Source organism: Mastigoproctus giganteus, chromosome 4 (genome assembly GCF_048544385.1).
Source record: "Mastigoproctus giganteus isolate SK-2022 chromosome 4, ASM4854438v1, whole genome shotgun sequence".
Lineage (NCBI taxonomy): Eukaryota > Metazoa > Arthropoda > Arachnida > Uropygi > Thelyphonidae > Mastigoproctus > Mastigoproctus giganteus.
This window is the reverse complement of record NC_143578.1, coordinates 53,450,492-53,470,704: the sequence shown is the minus strand read 5'-3', so window position 1 is coordinate 53,470,704 and position 20,213 is coordinate 53,450,492. Positions and strand designations below refer to the sequence as shown.

The 20,213-nt window shown below is 36.3% G+C and overlaps 1 protein-coding gene across 1 annotated transcript in view; it reads right to left on the bottom strand.

Moving 5' to 3' along the window:
• LOC150086741 (plexin-B-like) overlaps positions 1 to 20,213 on the bottom strand; it is a 238,715-nt gene that overhangs the window by 193,711 nt on the left and 24,791 nt on the right. The window contains exon 3 of the mRNA XM_090372734.1: positions 9,303 to 9,476. Within this exon, the coding sequence (XP_090228860.1) occupies positions 9,303 to 9,476 (174 nt within the window). The remainder of the gene's footprint in view (positions 1 to 9,302; positions 9,477 to 20,213) is intronic.

The window sequence follows — 20,213 nt, the reverse complement described above, 5'->3', positions numbered from 1 at the left end:
ATTAGATTAAGACACAAAGAATTGGAAGAGATGGAACGGCTGTCATCTGTTTTTATATAAAATCAAACAAAAAACAAGTTTGCTTACGATAGAAGCAAAAGCATTAGCAATATTTTATTACGACCTTTACGTAATAAAAAAATACGTAATAATCGTAATAAAATACTTACGTATTTTATTACGATTATTTATTGTGTTTGGTAATGTTTTGGTTACAAATGTGTGTTCAATCTTGGGTGGTCGGCACCTAACCCAATTTTTCCCATAGGGCCTGTTGTTTATATTGCACGAGGATTTCTAGGAATACAACTATCGTGCTATACGAGGACTGACTATACTAAGATATTATTACACTGTGGTTATTAGAAATAATTATTACCTATTGCTCTGTGGTTATTAGAAATAATTATTCCTTATTGCTCTGTGGTTATTAGAAACGTTGAAAGAGATGTCGGTAATTCGGATCGCATTTCTTGGAAGCCAAACAAATACGACGAAGAAAAATTATCCAATGCCATTCCTTTGCGGTTTCAAAAAAAAGGCGTCATTAGAATTTTTTCCACATTTTTAGATTTGATTCAACAATTTAAAGCTATGACCCAACGATCAGGTCGTTTGACCGCGAGCGTAACTACGTAAAATTGTTGGGGTTCTCCTCAGGGAAATCCAGAATAATATAAAACCGATTCTTCACTTTATAAAAAAAAAACTATGAAATATGATATCCCTACTATTTCAATTATGAATTATTTTTAGTGTTAATTAAATAATTGATTGAACAATTAATTTAATATTTCTTAAATTAATATTTCTCAATTTAAATGTTACATTGCCAAAATACATAAAATGCTAAACATTTATACTCTTCCCGCTAAAAAATCCGCTATCCGCTATTTCATATTTTTATCCGCTAAACCTGAAGCAATTCCGCTAAATCTAGCGGGAAAACCGCTAAAATGGCAACACTGTACACAACTGCAAAACCAGTCGGCAGTCCATTAAGATGGGAACATGTTTAGAACACCTTTATGCTAAACATAATCAAAAGCCTTAGAAATGTGAAAACTAACTTCTTGAGGTTCATCAGTAATTCGACTTTTCTATCGAATTTGTCTGAAGATGAAAAACATAAGCTAATATGAAGTGGATAAACACGTACGGAATCCATATTAGAGAACGCTGATCAGAAGCATGGTTTCGAGATAGTAGTTTAATAGATGGTAATTGATAGATTTTTCCATTATTTTGAAAACAGAGAAGTTAAGTGATTAAAAGAAAAGAAATGTAACAAGTGTATGGGGTCCACAGGGCTTCTTTGAATTTTTTTTTTTTTTTTTTTAATCTCATTACTTTATAGACATACTGTGTACTATTTTGAATATGGTCTAATGTAATATTGTATTATTACATTAAATATACGTTTTCAAACTTTCATTAGACGATGCGATTTTTTATCCACCAATATTAATATTACACAATTTTTACGAATATCGTATTTCCGTAAAAATTGTGTAATATTAATAATACAGTATGGTCAGGCGCGAGGGTACATAAGCGCACGTTTGAGTGACCGTGGTTCGAGCCGCGTGATTACTAAATACGGTGTTGTTTCTTGTATTCTATCTGCCTTCTGAACTCCTCTGACCATGTGATCGTCCCAGATTTAAACAGAAAATGTATTTATTTATTCATCATAATTTGGGATACCGTTCAAATTACTTGAAATGAAAACATTGCAGGGTTACAATCGCTGAAGAAACGGCGGAAAACATCCGAAAAATGGATGTTTCCGCCACTGTTGTTTCTCCACGATGTTTTTTATAACTAAATACTTGGTTATAAGAATATGGAATATGCATTGACAAATACACGGCGGAATGATAACTAATAAAGCAGTATCTGCTTCATAAATGGCGCCAATTCTTCATCTGCCAAAAAAAAAAAAAAAAAACGGGATAATTCGCTTAAATATGAAACGCCGTTCTTGGGTATTCTCTTGTCGCTTAAACTCAATCGTTTATAAAATAAAATTAAAAAATTGTGAGAGTGACAGCTTTCGCTGCAGCTGTAGTTTTTCCCATATATTTTTAACATGCAAGCAACTACTAGTCCCATTTGTGTCGTAACTGCCTTAGGCCTAACATTTCGCACTGAAATGACTCTTTACTAAAACTAGTGATTGGAAAAAGTAAAACTCTAGAGTGGAAGGGGGAAAAAAATGTCGTTCTTTATAAATAGTTAAACTGCTTAACAATAAAACATTGTCCACACTTTTTTTTTTATTTTAAGGAGGTTTTTTTTTTCTTTCACGATTTCTGTCTCATGTGCCAAGCTAATACGTGTGGAATAAAGTTGCAACTATCGCAATTGCCTTGATAAATAGTGGAGTAATTCTGAAATTACTTTGAACACTAAAAAATACCATTATGTAAAAGTATTTATTTATTTTATATTCGTTAATAAAAATTGGCGTAGTATTCATTTTACTCACCAGGTGGGAGTTTCTAACGTGTTAAAGTGGGCGTTCTCTGTGATGTGTTGTGATTTAGATTGGCGTGTGAGACAGTGATGATATTGCTAATCTCTTTTTACAAATCAGTAAAAATTTTAAAGGTTTGTTGAATTCCGTGTGAGGACAGGTTTAAATGGCTGAAAATTTGCAACAAATTTATTTCGTAATTATGTTTTGTTTGGAAAAGGTTAATGTTTTGTTTTTTGTATTTGTAAAAGAAGGTTGGATTAAATTTTAACGTTTATTTTTAATGTTTAATGTTCGTTGGTATGAGAAGGTAATGTTATCTTAAATCTGAGTAAGTAATGTTATCTTAAATCTGAGTAAGTAATGTTATCTTAAATCTGAGTTTTTGTTGTTGTTTATTACGGCGTTTGCTTAGCGGCGTGCTTGTTTACATATGTGAAGGAATATCCTTTTTAGGCGGTGTTTGAAGGTCACTTGACTTTGTACCGTATTAATAGATAAGCAGTAACTTCGGAGGTTTACCATATCCAGTTATTATTAATTAATAGATTAATTTATTATAAATACTATAAGTAAATGCTGTATGCTATTGGTTATTATAGGGAGGAGGGGCAGCATTCCAGTGAATTATTAAGCTTTAACCATAAGGTAGCAGTAAAAAAAAAAGTTCGCATAACTGGGATCGCAAGAGGGAATAAGCCTCTACTTTGGCCTTTAGCACCTACTTTGGCCACAGAGGGACTGAGGCCGATAATACGCAGCTTAGTTGAGATCACATGTAAGACGTCAACAAACAAGCAGTCCTATCAGTAGTCAGCCTAAGAGAGATCGTTTTTAACATTTATCCCTATTTGGAGAAAAAAAAAAGAACAAACAATACACAGATCCATGTATCATCGTAAGGGGGAGCATGGCAACCGGGTCCAAGTAACATCGTAAGGGAAGGCATGGCGACCAGACTTGATTTTTTTTTTTTTTTTTTTTTTGGAACGCCTGCTGCATTCTGTTTCTTTAATTTCAAATATTTAGCAAGGGAGGCATATTCCCCCTCTGCCCATCCCTGAATACACTCCTGCACAGCCTCATGGTACTAACATATCACATTCGGCGATTAACTCAGTCGTATTTTGTCAAGAAAGACAATAGTGATCCTGCTGTGCCTAGACCTACGTTCGTTATAGTGGGATGAAAAAAAAAATGACAAAAAATGAATTTCTTGTACCTGGGGTGGATAGTTTTGATTTGACTCACAATATTGATTCACTATCTGAGAGATATTCCGTGATATCCAATAGTCACAGAAATATTAAATCTATTGAAGAACAAATTCAGTTTACTATTAATAGTGCGACTTCACTTCGTCGTAATTTTTAATCAATCAGCTGAACCTTCGGAAGGGGACCGATGATCGGAAGTTCTTTAGTGAAAAACTGGATGTTAAGGCTTTGTCTTCATCGCTGTAAAACATCAGTAGGCGGGGTTTAGAAACCAATCAAGAAATTTCGTGTAGATGAAACTTAGTTCAACGAAAACCATGAAAGATAAAAACAACAGTGGCATAATGATAATAATGTAGATCTACACAATACCGATCGGGATAGGTCGACGTGTAGATTTGCTACATGCAAGAAAGAAAGGTTTTATACCCGATACTGAAAAGGAAAAAGCAAGTTCAGAAAATTCAACTTTCAAACTTTTCCTTTTTCGAAAAATGGTGAAAACGGGGTGGACCGCTTACTCAACCCGTGAAGTGGACTAAAAAAGTGTGGAAGTGAGGGATAAAAAGAACCATTGTGCTGAAATTATTTTTATTATCTACCTAAAGTCCTCTTCCTTTTAAAGAAATTTACGCCAAACCTAAGAAATTTCTTCGATTACTAGCATACCTAGTAAATCTCCATAAAATTACAGAGTAAAACACTTTAATTTCTTATATTTTTGAGAAATAATATAGCTACAAACCAAGGTCCATTTAAGCACCCCTCAAGCCCTGAGGCTGAGCACGATTTTGGGTCTTCCACATTGCCACATTTAGAACTGCATATAAACGCAGTTCTAAATTTCCTCGTTCTTCAGAGCCAAAAAGGTTGTTACCTACCCTTTCTTAAATACTCAAGTCAGAATAATTACTTTATAATATAAAGATTTTGTTCGTACGTCGTGTGATTGTCTATTGGTATTCGAAACAAAACTAACAACCCATTAATCAAGCCCGACCAGAAGTGGGGAGGGATTTGGTGGTCTATTGCCATGCCGAAACCATAATATTACATTTATTTAAGACTAAAAGCAATCGTTGAAGAAGAGCCTGAAGCTACGTAGCAGTATGGATTAGTGCAATTGCGTCATTTTTATATATAGCCAAGTAGACAAATTGGCATCGTTTTAATTACATCTCATATTGGGAATACCTTCACAACGAGTTGCCATGTATTACTGTACTTACCTCGAATAAGTAAAGCTTCTCCAATGGAGAAGACTGATGTTACTTATTCTCGGCTGATACCACCACCCATCAGCACTGTTTTGAGGCTTTTGGTTTTTCTTCATTGGCGAAGCGTTACTTATTCGAGGTAGTGCAATACATAGCAACTCGTACCATACGTCCAACATCAGCGAAATGGACACTTACGGTGTAGGCGGTATTCTCGTGTGGGGCGGAATAATGATCAACGGCCGCGCCCCTCTTCATGGTTTTGATAGGGGTGTCGTAACTGCGCTGAGGAACCGAGAATAGATCCTTGAATCCAATGTGCAACTTTTTAGGGGTGCGGTTGGCCCAGATTTTTTTTTTCATGCACGACAACGCCACTACACATAGAGTTCAAGTGGTGGAGGAATATCTTGAAACTGAAGATATCCAATGATATCTTCAGTTTCTACTGATCAGAGAACAGAACTGACCCCCATTTGTAAGGGCTCCAAATTACATGTTCATGAAACCAGCCACGAACATGTGACTTCGTACACACTGGTACCACTTAACGTTTCATCAACATAAACAGTTTTTAAAATGTCCCGTTTCTGTTGCAGATTTTCAAAGTTAAAAGCAAAATTTGATATTCGTTCGTTACTCCATTGTAAAATCATGACACAGAGCGTTAACGCTACTGACGAAATTGTTTATTACTTGTAACCTGTTAGCCTATTAGACACTCTCTGTACCACCATCTGTTGTAGGAAGTTTGAATTACAACACATCACTTCTGTTTATTTTCAAACTCATCCGACATGACTGCAACAGCATCAGTCCGGGAACTTTATTTCCACACCTCGTATATATATAATTATTTTATTTTGGTAATCCTATAGGCCGCTACTGATCATTATGCCTCTCCTAATTGTGCACTTCCGATCTCTTAAATCTAAGTTACAAAATATGAAAAATCAATAAAAAAATTATTGACCTGTATATTTTAATAATTAAATAAAAATAATTTTTAACAATTTTAAAACTTTTCGAGCCTCAGCTGAAATTCCTTCATAAGAATCTCTGACCTGTACCCAAAGGCAGTGGAGTCTGAAGCAAAGAAAGATATAAACTAAATTGTAATGCCCAAGGGAAATAAATCTTTCAAACAATAACTTATTTTTGCTGTCGTACCGATTTGCTTTATTGGCAGGATTAACTATATCCGTTTCATATCGGAATTTTCTATGTGAAACGGATATAGGACGTAAGTTAACTTTCAAAAGGGTAAGATAACCGTAAATGATTAACATCACCATCAAAATTGATCGGGTTTGTCTCAAGATAGGGTAATACGCAATCATAATGAGACTGACTGATTGTATAACAAACAGACGTATGAAAATACAGGGTTGTTAAAATTAAAGTATCCCTACGTAGAGGGCTCTGGGGCGAGTTCTAAAGCTCCTGCTGAAGAGAAATTTGGATAACAGACACAATAAAGAATGCGCTCGCCATTTATTGGGGAAAAAAGTTACAAAATTTGTCACTATATGGCGCGTAACTATCTTAGTTACAATTATGCAAATAACTTACATTATTTGCATAATCGTAAGTTATTGCCAAAGAGCCACTACTCAGCTCTACTGTACTGTATAAAAGCAAAGCAGTCTCTTCAAAATCATACAGTAGATGTTTGCCTGCACTACAGCAGCAATGCCAAAAATGTTGCAAGAAAAGGCGCTATTAATGAAACTGTACTATCAGAACAGCAACAAAATGATTGCGAGATTTGAAGCGACAGAACATCTTGCTGTTCAACCAGGTAGATGTCGAAAACGTGTGGACTCCTCTCGTGTTGAAGATTTGGCTATGGCTGTCGTGGATTTATCGAGTGAATCTCCATGTGGTAGCGCAAGTGTGTCAGCTGTTTCTCGTGAAGTGGACATGCCGTATTCCACTGTAAGGCTAGTAATGCGTCAGGTGATGCGGTATTGTCCTTACAAGATACACATGCTACAGCAACTAAAGCATGGTGATGCAGATATTCGTTTCACATACGCACTTCAGTTTCTGGCGCGAATGACAGTGGATTTCACTTGACCATGGAACATCCTTTGGAGTTCCATGCTTAAATGTCCATTTAAGCAGAAGTGGGCAAGTGAATAAGCACAACTGTCGCATTTGGGCAACAGAAAACCCTCGAGTTATCCAAGAGGTCCCGTTGCATTCTCCAAAAGTGACAGTGTGGTGTGGATTTACGGCCACATTCATGATTGGGCCATATTTTGTTGAACAGGTAACACCGACTGTACCCAGCAACTGTTCCGTCACTGGACAGTGTTATTATGAAATGTTGGCAAATTTCGCGATACCAGAGCTGCAACAATGTGGATGCCTTCAGGATACCATATTCATGCAAGATGGTGCGCCACCCCACATCCACCATTGTGTCCAAAGATTGCTAAGGCGACACTTTACAGCCGTTGTTTCCAGACATCTTGGCAATCCCGGTCACCGGACTTCACCCCATGCGACTTCTGGTTGTGGGGTTTTTTGAAGAACCAGATGTATCGGGAAGGATGTCAAACTGGTAGATCTGAAGGACAGCATTAGACATCATGTGCTGGCTATTCCAGTTGACATGTTACGTTCTGCTGTAGAAAATGCTGTTCTTCGAATGGAAACTGTTGTTGACCAAAATGGAGGACACATTGAACAATTGTAGCGCTGTTCAAGTGATTTGTATTGCCACAGCGCCATATAGTGACAAATTTTGTAACTATTTTTTTTTTTTTCCAATAAATGGCGAGCGCATTCTTTATTGTACCTGTTGTCCAAATTTCTCTTCAGTACGAGCCTTAGAACTTGCTTCAGCGCCCTCTACATAGGGATACTTTCATTTTAACAACCCTGTACACCTATCAACTTTATCACTTTCTTTATCTTAATACTGCCACTGCTGAAAACATTGGCGCCTCCGTAGCCAGGTGGGAAGGAGCAGCAGTGCGTAGCTTCTCGCTTCTTGATTAGACCGGGGTTCGAGCCCGTCACCACCAAATACGGAAGATGCGGAAAGGTCAGGGAATGACCACCGCATATCCCGGAGCAATATGGCCTTAGTTGCTAATGCTCCTAAAAAACAAACAGTTTTTAAAGCTGAAAACATTTCTGGAACTTATTTTTTTGAAATGCCTTTCATTCTGAACGTCTATCACGTTCTCTTATTCTTTCATTGAGTTTTTAAACTCTTGGAAGAGAATGACGTCACATGGACACTAAATGAAATGAATGCGCAGATTATCAAACTTTGTTAGTCCTTTTAACCAAACCCGTCCTACAGAACGCCCGCTATGGGCTGGCGCATTGTTATGGTGAAGAACCCATTCAGTTAACTAAACATTTTTTTTTTTTTTCCATTTCTTTCAAAATGAATCTCTTGTTCCTTTAGATACAATTAATTCTTCAATCAAAATAAGACCCTCCGTGCCACTCAGATGGCGAGCTACATCGCTGTCTGCCACTCTAATATTGCATATCAACATTTTTAAAGCAAAACTAATTGCCAAACTCGGTTCACTTGAGTTTCCGACAGATGGCGCTTGGGAAAAATAAGAAAATACGGAAAGGGCCAATATAAACTAGCAGGCGGATCGTGGAATCTTTAATATGGCTACCATTAGAAAACACCCATTGTGTTTTTATTCATTCGTTTATCGGTGCTAAGCGAACGCTATATCGGCAGTGTTAAACTGCCACGTCAATAAACTCACTTGAAGATCATATGCAATCTCTTCGTAGGTTGTTCCCCAACGCCCGCATAGTTTTTCTCTTGCCGATTCATCATTTCCTCATGCCACAGTGACAGGTCGTGGGACACTTCAAGCATATTCCATCTACTCAAGTTAGCGAAGCAGACTGCACTGTGCAAAGACAACAAAGTTTCTTAGGTTTCTAAAACAATTTTTTATTTTTATGACTCATACCATTTACCTCGTTGTGTGTGTGTGTATTTGTCTGTATATATAAAATAGGCTTAAGACTCTCGACTGCCCTAGAAAAAACTTTTCACTATTTATTTTCTACCACGTTCTAGGAAAAACAGTATTTCAAGCTGTACACACTGTCAGATAAAAGTAAAATGAGATTTTTCTTCAGCTTTATGTAAATACGATACAGCTATGACGTCAGTAACAATCCAACGCCAGCAGAGAAACACATAATACTGTAGTCACGTGTGTTTCATTATTTATTTTGCTTTTTATTACAGTTCTTAGGCAGCGAATCCGCTTCAACTAACATTAAAAATAAGGCAGCGTGTAGCACGGTAAATCATCTTATTAATTAACATAACTTTCTTCGTGCGTATATTAAGAAAATAACAAAATTACCAATGAAAATAAAGTAACTTACCTTTTTCAGATATCCGTTACTTGTTCCCAGAAAAGCTACTGTGTGTCTCCCAGTTGTTGTGGCTACCACAGATGTTAGAGTGATATTTGCATAAGTCATCGCTGCCCAGTTCGTAATTGGTACAGATCCATTTAACTTCAGAGTTTCACTGCAGAAATTGAAAATGTTTCCTCCCTGTCGGGAAAAACAAGTTTCGTGTTAAAAATGGCTTCAGTGTTTATTATTATTTCTTTTATTTATATTTTTAACAATTTCATTTCTTATCTGCACAAAAAGGGGGAAGGAAACAAGAAGAGTACATTAAAGTGCAACTTTTAAGCTACTGTTACAAGACAGTTGGCAAAGTTAAAGAGGTTGGGAGTCGGTTAAGGATCATCCATGGTGTGATCTGCCATCTGAAGTAGTCATTTCTGAAACAATTGAAATCGTTAAAGTGGAAAAGAAGAATTAGTGTCTGAACTTGAAAACGTACTTAACCTTTGTCATGGAATCATTTTAACAATATTATATGAACATTTTGGAAGGTCCAAAGTTTGTGCAAGATGGAAGAAACCTTTCCATACATGACAAACAGAGGGTGGAGTCGTAGAAAGAAATTTTAAAATTAATCGATCCAGTTAGATTTTTATCCTATTTAGTAACTGGTAATGAAACTTTGCTACATTTTTAAGATCCTGAATCCAAATTATAAATCATACAATGAAAACACAAGGGATATCCAATATCCATTTTCTGGGACACAAAAGGCTTTTTTTAAGATTACTGTGCAGTGAACATCTCAATAGCAATAACAGCGTAATATTATACCACAGTTAAAAGTTGAAATTCTGGGGAAAAAAACGAAAGTTGGATCGTTGGGTGTTGCTTCTCCATGACAATTCACCCGCGCACAAAGCTCGTGCTGCAAAAATCATGAATGAGGTTTTTTGAGAGGTACAAAATTATTATTTTGCACCTGTGTCTTTTATACCCCATTCTCGGAACTTTTTTTGACCACTCTTATGAAAATACCTCGTCGAAAAAGTCCCAAGTCCCCACCATCGAATCACGTCAGTCAACTACTGCCTTCATAATGGTTGTCATGTTTCCACTTTTAAGCACCCGCGTAATTCTAGTTTACAAATAAAAGGGATGCAGAAGTGATCCCATTAGTTACCATCCCGTCATGGTATTCAACGCTGTCGTCAAAACCTTTTGAAACGCTAATTTTCTCAGCGTCTACTTTCATCCTTTTATCAGTAGTCACCAATAACGACTTTCTTCCTAAAAATCCTCTTTTCGGTCTCTCCATAGTTATCTACTTTATTAGGAATCCGTAAACGGATTCCTCAATATATCACGCGCATTTGATTCTTATTATTCCCACACCCTCCCCCTTTAAACCTATGGTATGTTTCTCTTTACTGTATTTGTTTGAACAACTGCTTATTAACCATCATTTATCTGTTGTTATTGAAGTTGAACCTCCAGTCCTTTTAAATCCCACAAGGGATTCCTTTTAGACTTTCATCTGTTTATACTAAATTTAAGAGACTTATCGCACATGTTTGATCTACAATGTTGAGTAGCAACTGTTTACGTAAGACCTTTGCAAAGTTAATTCGTCTTCTGACACTGCCTAATCTCAATCTTGTCTCGATTCACTTCATCTTTGGTTAAAAACATTTCTAAATTAAACATTTCTAAGGCCGCCGTAGCCTAGTGGTCAGGCGCGCGGGTGCATAAGTACACGTGCCTTGAGTGACCGGGGTTCAAGCCCGTGACTGCTGAATACGGTGCTGTTTCTTGTATTCTGTCTATCTTGTTAACTCCTCTGACTGTTTGGTCGTCCCGGAGTATAAACAGAAAATTTATTTATTTATTATTATTTATAAATCTCTTAAAGTTCTCTTTCAAATTCAGATAAATGTATAAATGCGTCGCCCTGTACAGTATAACTTTGCTACAGCAACTGTAGCGCGTCAAATATTTCACGTTTGAAATGTTACAACCGTGCCCTTGATGCCATTACTGACTAAATATTGCATCATGTAAAAACCATAAAACAAAACCAATCTAAACTGCCAAGTATTAAAAGAAGAAGAAATTCGGCACATTTTAACATAATGGTAGTATAAAGAATAATTTTATTATTTATTTATTTTAAGGACCCATTATTAATTATTTTTAAGGATACCGTTTTTATGATCATGTTTGTCTGGTTGGTGAAAATAAGGAACAAGTGAATACACAGTTGGGTTCTCCTTAGTTGGGTCTTGAATTCAGAACGGGTTCGAGATCTACAAAATGGAAAAGACTCCGTGAATTTCTATCATGGCGACGGTGTAGACCGACCCAGGAATGATATCCAACCACTTGCCGCATAAACTGTCGTACACGGATTCGCCCTTATGGCGTTGTTTACGAGGGCAACTTCTGTGACAACTGTATAAATTTGCCCAACGTGAAGGTCATCTTCCAGTTTTTCTTCTCTCAAGATTAGCGATTTGCTCATTCGTACACTTGTTACAATAACTTAGATGCACCCGTCACTGTGAACACCATATTGTCTGTGCTGCTGCGGATCACTTCTAGCGCATACAGGACATAATATTCCCCATTATTCAGTACAAACATTAGTACTAATCCCTGAATTTTCTGTTTGGTATAATTTTTGAAAAAGAATTTTCTTAGAACTTATACAAAGCAAGATAGACTTAATCTGGATCACTCTACCCGAATTCTTTAATTCGATAATTCCCTTCCCCAAATGTCAGCTTATATGATACCCTGTATAAACACCATATAAATGAGCAGGTTCCATCCATCATTCTGTTCCCTCAGGAACTCGTGTATCAGCTTACTGGTCAATAGGCAGAAAACGAATTTTTAGTTTCGCGTATAAAGTCTGGCATCAACGAATAGAGTATGTACACTAGGGAAAAGCATGCATGTGTTTTAGTCCAAAGCTAATCGATCGATTACCTGACTTCTACAATGTGCGAGTGCAATCCTGTAATTCTTTCTCTTCCAGAGCGGTTACATTCGATGGTAAAAAAAAAAAAAAAAAAAGTCTACGGGTTGGTAGATCTGACACATCAAAGATGGCGGTAAGCTCACCAGACATTTCTAACAATGAACAAAGAATCGCGTTTATAAAACAGAAATTTACATGCAGAGCGAGCTGCAAATCTCGTGCACCATTGTTGTCATAAAACAGTAAACTGCATGCTTTTGAGTAATTAATTGTTGTAGACATGAAATGGAAAAGAGAAATCCATATTATATGGAGGGACAGACACAAAAAAAAAAAAGGAAAGAAAATATGAACCAAGAGCTAAAGCGCATTGCCTTCGACCAAACAACAGCTGCTGTTGTTTACAACATTTCGGTGCAACCGTAGTAAGGCTTACCATTTCCAATGGTTGATGTAGGACAACGTTTTGTAGTCAGAGAGGAAGTAATTGTTCCTACACAGCAGATATTCAGTGAGCAATCGGAAGAAGCAGGAAAATACAGTATATATCAGAGAACAAATTTATATACATTCTGGGTAAACAAACTCTTTTCAACCACCTGGACTTAATATTTTACTTCCCATATTAGCATAAATTGTCACTTTTTCTACCCTCTAGAAAGGTGTAAATAAAAAATCAATATGCTTAAAATGAAGTACTATTCACAATCATGAAACGCACCGTAATAGCCCTTAAAAGCCCTAGAAAAGGTCCTTCAGAACCATTTTCAAGCATCGTTTACCCCAGTCTCGTCATAAAGAGAATTTAGTTGCTTTTTCTTTTTTTTTTTTCTTTTTTTTTCTTAATTCTCTCTCAAAACGTTTGGAAACTGAGAGATAAGCCGAAAATATTTAGGGTGAAATATTTTATTAAAATTTAAAAAAACCAAAAAAAAAAAAAAAAAAAACCGCTATAACCAAAATTGTAAAGCATATCGTTAAATACGCGGTAAAGAGCTACGACACCTAGCTGCAGAAGACGCACGCCATTAGCGATATATGCGGCCCTATTCAATATGCAAATACGTGTCATGAAGTTAATCAACTCTGAGCAATATTCCGTGACTTCATCACTTCACAATCTTAATAGAGAGAGACAGAGAGAGAGAAAAAAGCACTCGACCTCGCGTATTTGCACTTAGAAGTTCAAAGTGTGCTGCTGCTGCCTTTAGATGACTCAGGACGATATCTGCGTGGGGTTACACTGACATGTAATAAAATTTTACGTCTTCTACATTCCGAGGGGAGCAGTAGCGCCCCCGTGCATTAGCCTAATTTCGGAATTGGCTACGCTCACACTCAGCAAATAAAGGTTTGGAGAAGAAGAAGAAAAAAAATTTCTACTTCGGCCTCCTTTTAAACAAACGAAATAAAGTTTGCTCAGGGTCAAGTGTCACGTAAACCATTAACAAAATTATCTTCGGGAGTTCTAACTACTCCGCATGCGCCAAGCTTGAACTAAAGGAAACTTGGTTGAAAATCAAGCATATAGTTAGCAATAATAAACTGAAGAAAATATTATAATTAAATCTTTATTGAAGCATTTAATTAAATATTGGCGTAACAAAAAATACTGCAATATTCCCTTCACGACCAAATGGCCTGGGAATAGAAGAATTTTTGTAAGCATAATAGAAACGCATGTAAGATAATATTAATAGAAATTACAGTAATAATGTTATAATAATACATACCAATAGTTATTGCAATGATATTATATATTATAATAATAATAATATCCAGAACATCATGTCTATTCGAAGCATCACAGCTTACAATTCATACGTATTGTTGACATTCCCCAGTGGGGATTTTCCAATTCCAAGTCTCACCTTTAACATTTTTGTCGAAGGCTAATTTTTCGAGGTCCGCATAGTTGGGTTAAGCACGCTTGGGCAGTTGGACCGGCTAAAACCGATCAGAGAGATGAAGTCTGCTCAAGTGCAAGCAGAGAACTGGAGTAGACCTTGAGGTGGGATTCTCCATTTACCAACATTCCAGATGCAAGACGCAGACATGTATCCAACAATCATTTTCACAATGTTATGAGTTTATTATTGATTAGAATTGAGAGCCATTTAATATGAAGAGATGTGGCATGTCTGTTGTAGGCTGATGAAGAGGGAATTGATGCTCTGGGGCTTGTCCACTTGAATAGCCAGTATTCTGTGGAGTATGGTTGGAGCAGTTGATACTAAGCCAAATATTCGGAGGTATGCAGGATCCATGGATACAGTTATTATACTGATGTATCGTCAGGTAACTGCATAATCCCGCACCTAAAGTAGCTGTTGACATTTTGTAATCTTAAGCGGGCAGCCTTCTTCAGTAGGTACTCGAATTGGTTGTTGTTGTTGATACGGGGGTTTGATGGCGCATAAGCTGCTTTGGCTATAATGCGCCTACTCGAATTGGTGATTAAAACAAAGCTTTGAGTCAAATACTACCTCAAGGTTTGCATGTTTCTCAGTGTTCAGAATAATCTTGCCTTACCACTGAGAATGGGCTGAATCGTAGCATTGTCAGGCTTGAGAGAAAACAGCATTTGTGAAGATTTAGTTGGATTAAATAATGTTGAATTGTTCAAGTTTTCTACGTTAAGGTTTATTTTGTTGGTAATTGTACGATGATTTTCTGTTGGCGAGAATCGGGTCAGACGGTTTAGACCATCTGCATAGTACAGAGTGAAATATATCCGGTATCATAAACTGTTTTTGTAATCCTAAATTTCTGAAAATTTTTCTATTGTACTTTACACGAAAATTATCATAATTAAGAAATAAACTGAGAAAGGTATTTGTACAAAGGCAACTGCCCGTGACCGGACAATTTATCATGGCCACAGATTTCTTGTTTTCTAAGATCAGTTTGTTTGTGGGATGAAAAATAATAAAATAAAAATGAGAGGGACGTCCTAGCATGGGGAATCCTGGACCTCCTGCTGAGGCCAGGTAACTCAACATTCTCCCTTAATACTGACTTGATAAATTGCCTTCTTTAACTTCAAATTTTAAAATTTTATGTATTCCACTACATACAAGGTTGGCAATTTAATAAATGAAATGTTTTAGTAGAATACTAAGCCACAGACAAAGTTTGAGTTTGAACAAAAGCTTCTTTACAAAATAACACTATGTAGCAAGTTTGCAAAAAAAAAAAAAAAAAAAAAACATTCTTTTTCTCAACATTTCTTGGTGTTTGACGTAGCCCTTAGGCGAGCCTGGCCAGCTTTCCTTGTAATGGTTCCTGTCTCCAGAAACTGCTTTCATAGTGCCGGGACGACACGTGGACCACTTGAAGCTGCGACTGCCCGACTTCAAGTGGTCCAACGACCCTCCATCTCAAAGGATCATCTAAACGATAATGAATTGCCATCTTGAGTACTGGAAATGTGACTGTCCCACCTGAGAAAACCAAAAAACAGGAATGAAGTGATTGGTCGCAACCCGTGTTTTTATAGGCATGAATAATTTGCATAATGTGCGGCTCTGTAAGGTGGTAGGTCGATTTCTATTGGATACCCCGAATTTGCATGCCAGGATGCCTATTATATCAAATATTCGCCTTCAGCAACACTGTTCACAATAAAATATTCATGAAAAATATTTTGTTCTCTTAATTTTGTCGAGCAGTGTACATAAAAGAAAGAGTTAATGTTAATATTTTTTCCGTTACGTAATGTAAGAGGACAGTACTGATCTTACAAGCGTACAAACATAATTTGATGAGTCTGATTTTTATTTATTTATTTGTGTATATATACAGCACATATGTCTGTTAACATTTTGCAAAGCCATCCAAACATATACACAATAAATCATAAGCATTCTGTGGCTTTTATAAGCTGAATTAGATTATTATGAAAAACCGAATCAAAAACACCGAAAAAAAAAAAAAAAAAAACCAACTAAAATTCATAATATTGGTCTGTTTCTTTGATTTCAGCAACATTTAATCTTGAGATTTTAATCAGGCTTATTTGGAAGTTTTGAAACAGTAATGAATTCTGTTCGACTCGAAAGATATTTTGCTTACTGAATGGATTTTTCACCATGACAGTGAACCAGCTCATACGTTTTCTGTAAAAACAACGCACATCTAAAAATTCCTAGACTTTAAATGCCCTTCATGAACATTTTTTTATATAGCAGTTACGAAGAAGGATAACGCTTAAGAACCGAAAAGAAAATATTCAAATTTGGAAGGCTGTATATCCAGAGAAAATTCAACTCAAGGTATTACAGTATTTAAAGCTCTTTCTCCCCATAAAAACGATACAATGACCTCTCCTCCACCCAAGAAGCTGAGTTCAGGATAATGTAAACGCTATAGTAACATGTTAGTTCGTTCTTACTCTGAATAGCAAGATGCCCCATGTAATTGCCTTCAAGAATCTGGAGTTATATCGTTATGGTCTTAGAAAGATGATAAACACTAACCCGGCCATTGCAAAAATGCGCCCATAATCATGTATCTTTTTAAAATTATGCTCATTTATGGAAAACTTATTCATAACTTTTTCATATTTTCGCATTTATCTTTCATTCAAATTTATATTCATTCGTTGTTTTAAACCTAGAATTTGGATAAAAATGTATAATAATGACTCATAATAATAATTATAATTCCCTCGGGCATTTAACAGCAGCGAAAAACGTTTTACCACTGCCTTTTTGATTTGTATTATTAATTTAATAAATAAAGCAAGGAAAGGTGCAAATACGTGATTTAATCAGTGATGGATCGCTTTTCAAATCATCAAGTACGCCATTTAAAGCGATGATAATATCAAAAATGCACATTATACTCTGAATGTTGGTACGATTTATGTAGTCTTTCCATAAACCCTGGAAACCAGTTCAGAACCGGTCTGGTCTTTCAGATAATTATAACGGCACGATTTCACTTATTTATCACGCACACTTATCATTACTATATATTCTCAATGAAAATTTTAAAGACGATTTTTACCTCCTCAAAGGATCCACGATGAAGTCAATTATTTTTAAAGAATCACATGGGAATAAAGATGAATACCAAACTTAGCCGTGCATGACATCCATTTCGGCCAGAATAACCGACTGCTGTTATATATAAACACACATTTTTACTACCCTATTTATGAACTGTACTCTGTCATGCGGAAAGTACTCTGAGAATTAATGGTAAAACATAAGCGTCTTGGGGTTCTCTAATCTTAAGAAAGAATCACAACTTGTTGATTCTCTAAAGAGCTAACGAGACATAAAATTAACATTATTGCTAATTTCTTTCTCTCTAAAGCTATTCGTTTTCTATATGGCTCACTATGTTACTTTGTTCTTCTCATGGTAGAGAAGATCTTAGCAGTTCAACCACTAATGTCAGCAAACATGGTTTGTCAACTTTTCCATGTCTTCTGGAGAATGTACGAACATTAAAAAATAGTTCTGAACTTTACTGTGTTTGTGAATGTCAGTGTTCAGGGAGCCTGGTGTCATATTGTTCGGGATGAAAAATCCGAAATAACCCCCTACTCCCTCCGCTTTGGACTGGCTAAACTATTTGCACTGATTTCACCAGCTTCCTCCCTTTTCTCAAGTGATGTGATGGTATCTGGAAAGTTTGAGAAGTGACCAACAACGAACGACAGATCGTTAGGGATTGACTCAGCAGTTGTTTCACGATGTATACCGAAGATGCATCCTCTTCTTTCAAAATTTAGACCTTTCGCTTTTGTAAAAAATATTTTATTTTGGGTAAAATGCAATATAGATCCATATCCTCCACCTAGTCAGAACAGACTGAGGTGTCAATGAGATTCCACGTGCAAAACGAGATCGTGTTTTTACTAAACCTTCTTGTCGTTGAACACCAAAAGCAAAACGCTATTTGCCTCTTCAAGTATTTCAGTTGTGAGTAAATGTGGTTTTTGAGGGCTTAGTAGCGTTCATGGTTCCAGTGATTACATTGGCAGTATATCTGTTTTCTCTTCAATGGAAATCCGAATATTTTTGGAAATTTTCACTTTAATTATGTGCAAAACATGAACTTTTTCTGAATGTAAACTCACTTGAACGCGTTTGTGTCTTCCCCCTAAAAAATCTTTCGAAGGGGTGTTTTTCAGTTTCGAAAAAGGATGTTGGGGTCAACGAAAGCTAGGGATAAATCAAATGAAAATATGAATCGGTTGCTAGAAGCTGCAAATTACATAGAAAGTGGGCATGTTTGTTTTTGCCCTAGTCTTCCAAATTGCAGCTGCTTTGTGTTTTAGAATTTTGATAGTCTCTTGAGCAATATTGCTATTCACTTCTTGTGTAAGCCACGCCATTAAGCATACAACAGAGATGATTTATTGTGAAGTAACATTTCAAACTCAATTCGTTTACAGATCGTTACATAACACCCACACTCTGAGATATATGGAATTGTTCAAAGAGGTTTATAGATTAATTGGACAACATGGAATATCCGGAGAGGCATTTCCAATGACTTTACTACCCCCCCGTGGGATATCTCAAAGAACAGGTATTTGTGAACAATCCACACTCAACTGAAGAACTAAAAGATACTAGCATAGAGTTAACTGCTAACACTCCCCAGGATATACTTCTTCGCGTCAGGGGAAACATGTACTGTATTCTGGTTCTAGCACGTTTAGCGCAGAATAGCCAACGCTTCAAGCAACTCTTTAAACACATTGTGACATTACCTCAGCGGAAACCATCCTTTTCCAGTTTAAATCTATGTCCTCTTGTGTGCGTGTTATCCAAAAAAGGGGTATGGATGCCATCAACATTTAGTTTACTCAACTCATTTAAACCTATTACTTTATCCTTCTGTTTTTTTTTTTTTTTTTTTGTAATTTCCTCTTTCTTCTTCCATTGGTTATATGCAGTTCATGATCCACATCAGTTTTTGTCATATTCTATGCTTTTTGTCACTTGGTTTTTAGAGTGGATTCCTCATCATATAATAATGATTACTATATTGCTTTTCTTAAAGTTGATAAAGGAGCACATCGCTCAAAAAGTTACTTTGTGTATGTTCGTGTATATATTTTATCGCTTTCAGTACTTTTATTTTTATCTATATTCTTGGCACTTTCTTTCTAAAAGTATTTAGTTATTTTAAAAACACTACTGAGAAGTCAATTTTTTTAATAAAGCTTTTTCAGTGTCGTCAAGTGTGACAAATGGCGCTAACGTATTTTTTGCATCCAGTTCCTTTGTTATTGCGTCATAGTATCCAGTCAGATTGCCTTAAAGCTGCATTCCTGTTGAGAGAGAGAATCGATCCCCCCACCCCTTTGAGAACAGGGGAGACATTCGCACATCTTCAGTGTGTAGGGATGCCCACTGAATCAAAGGATGCTCACATAATGATGACTAAAGGTTTGCGTACCTCCCTTGCTGCTTCTTTCAATAAAACTGGATACATCCTATCAGCCTCAGGTCCCTTATTTACTTTTAGCTTCAACAATTTCTTTTCCGCTTTCTTCTCAGTTATCACAAACTCACTTAGCACCTAGCTGTAACCTGGTGTATTATATAATATCCCCATCGCTAAAACCTTCTTCACTCGTGAATGTAAATAAAAACATTTGTCCAGTTTGTCAGCAACCTGTACAGGATCACGATTAGTTCATCATTCATTTCCAGATACGAATCCGAGGTTAAAACTAGAATTTCAGTTAAAAGGAGATGAACCTTTTTGGATCCTCAGGAGAAATATGAAATTGAAGTTCTCAGCCGGATGTATAGTTGTTGTTGTTGTTATATACAGTTCTCAGTTGTTGAATGCATTAATTCTGAAAGCGTCTGTCTCATCACAAATGCATAGCGAAATATTTCAATTTCCATATAATATTCCTGCTTTAAAATCACTAGATTCCAGTGATGCATTAAAGAATCATAAAGGTACATTCAGCATTGACA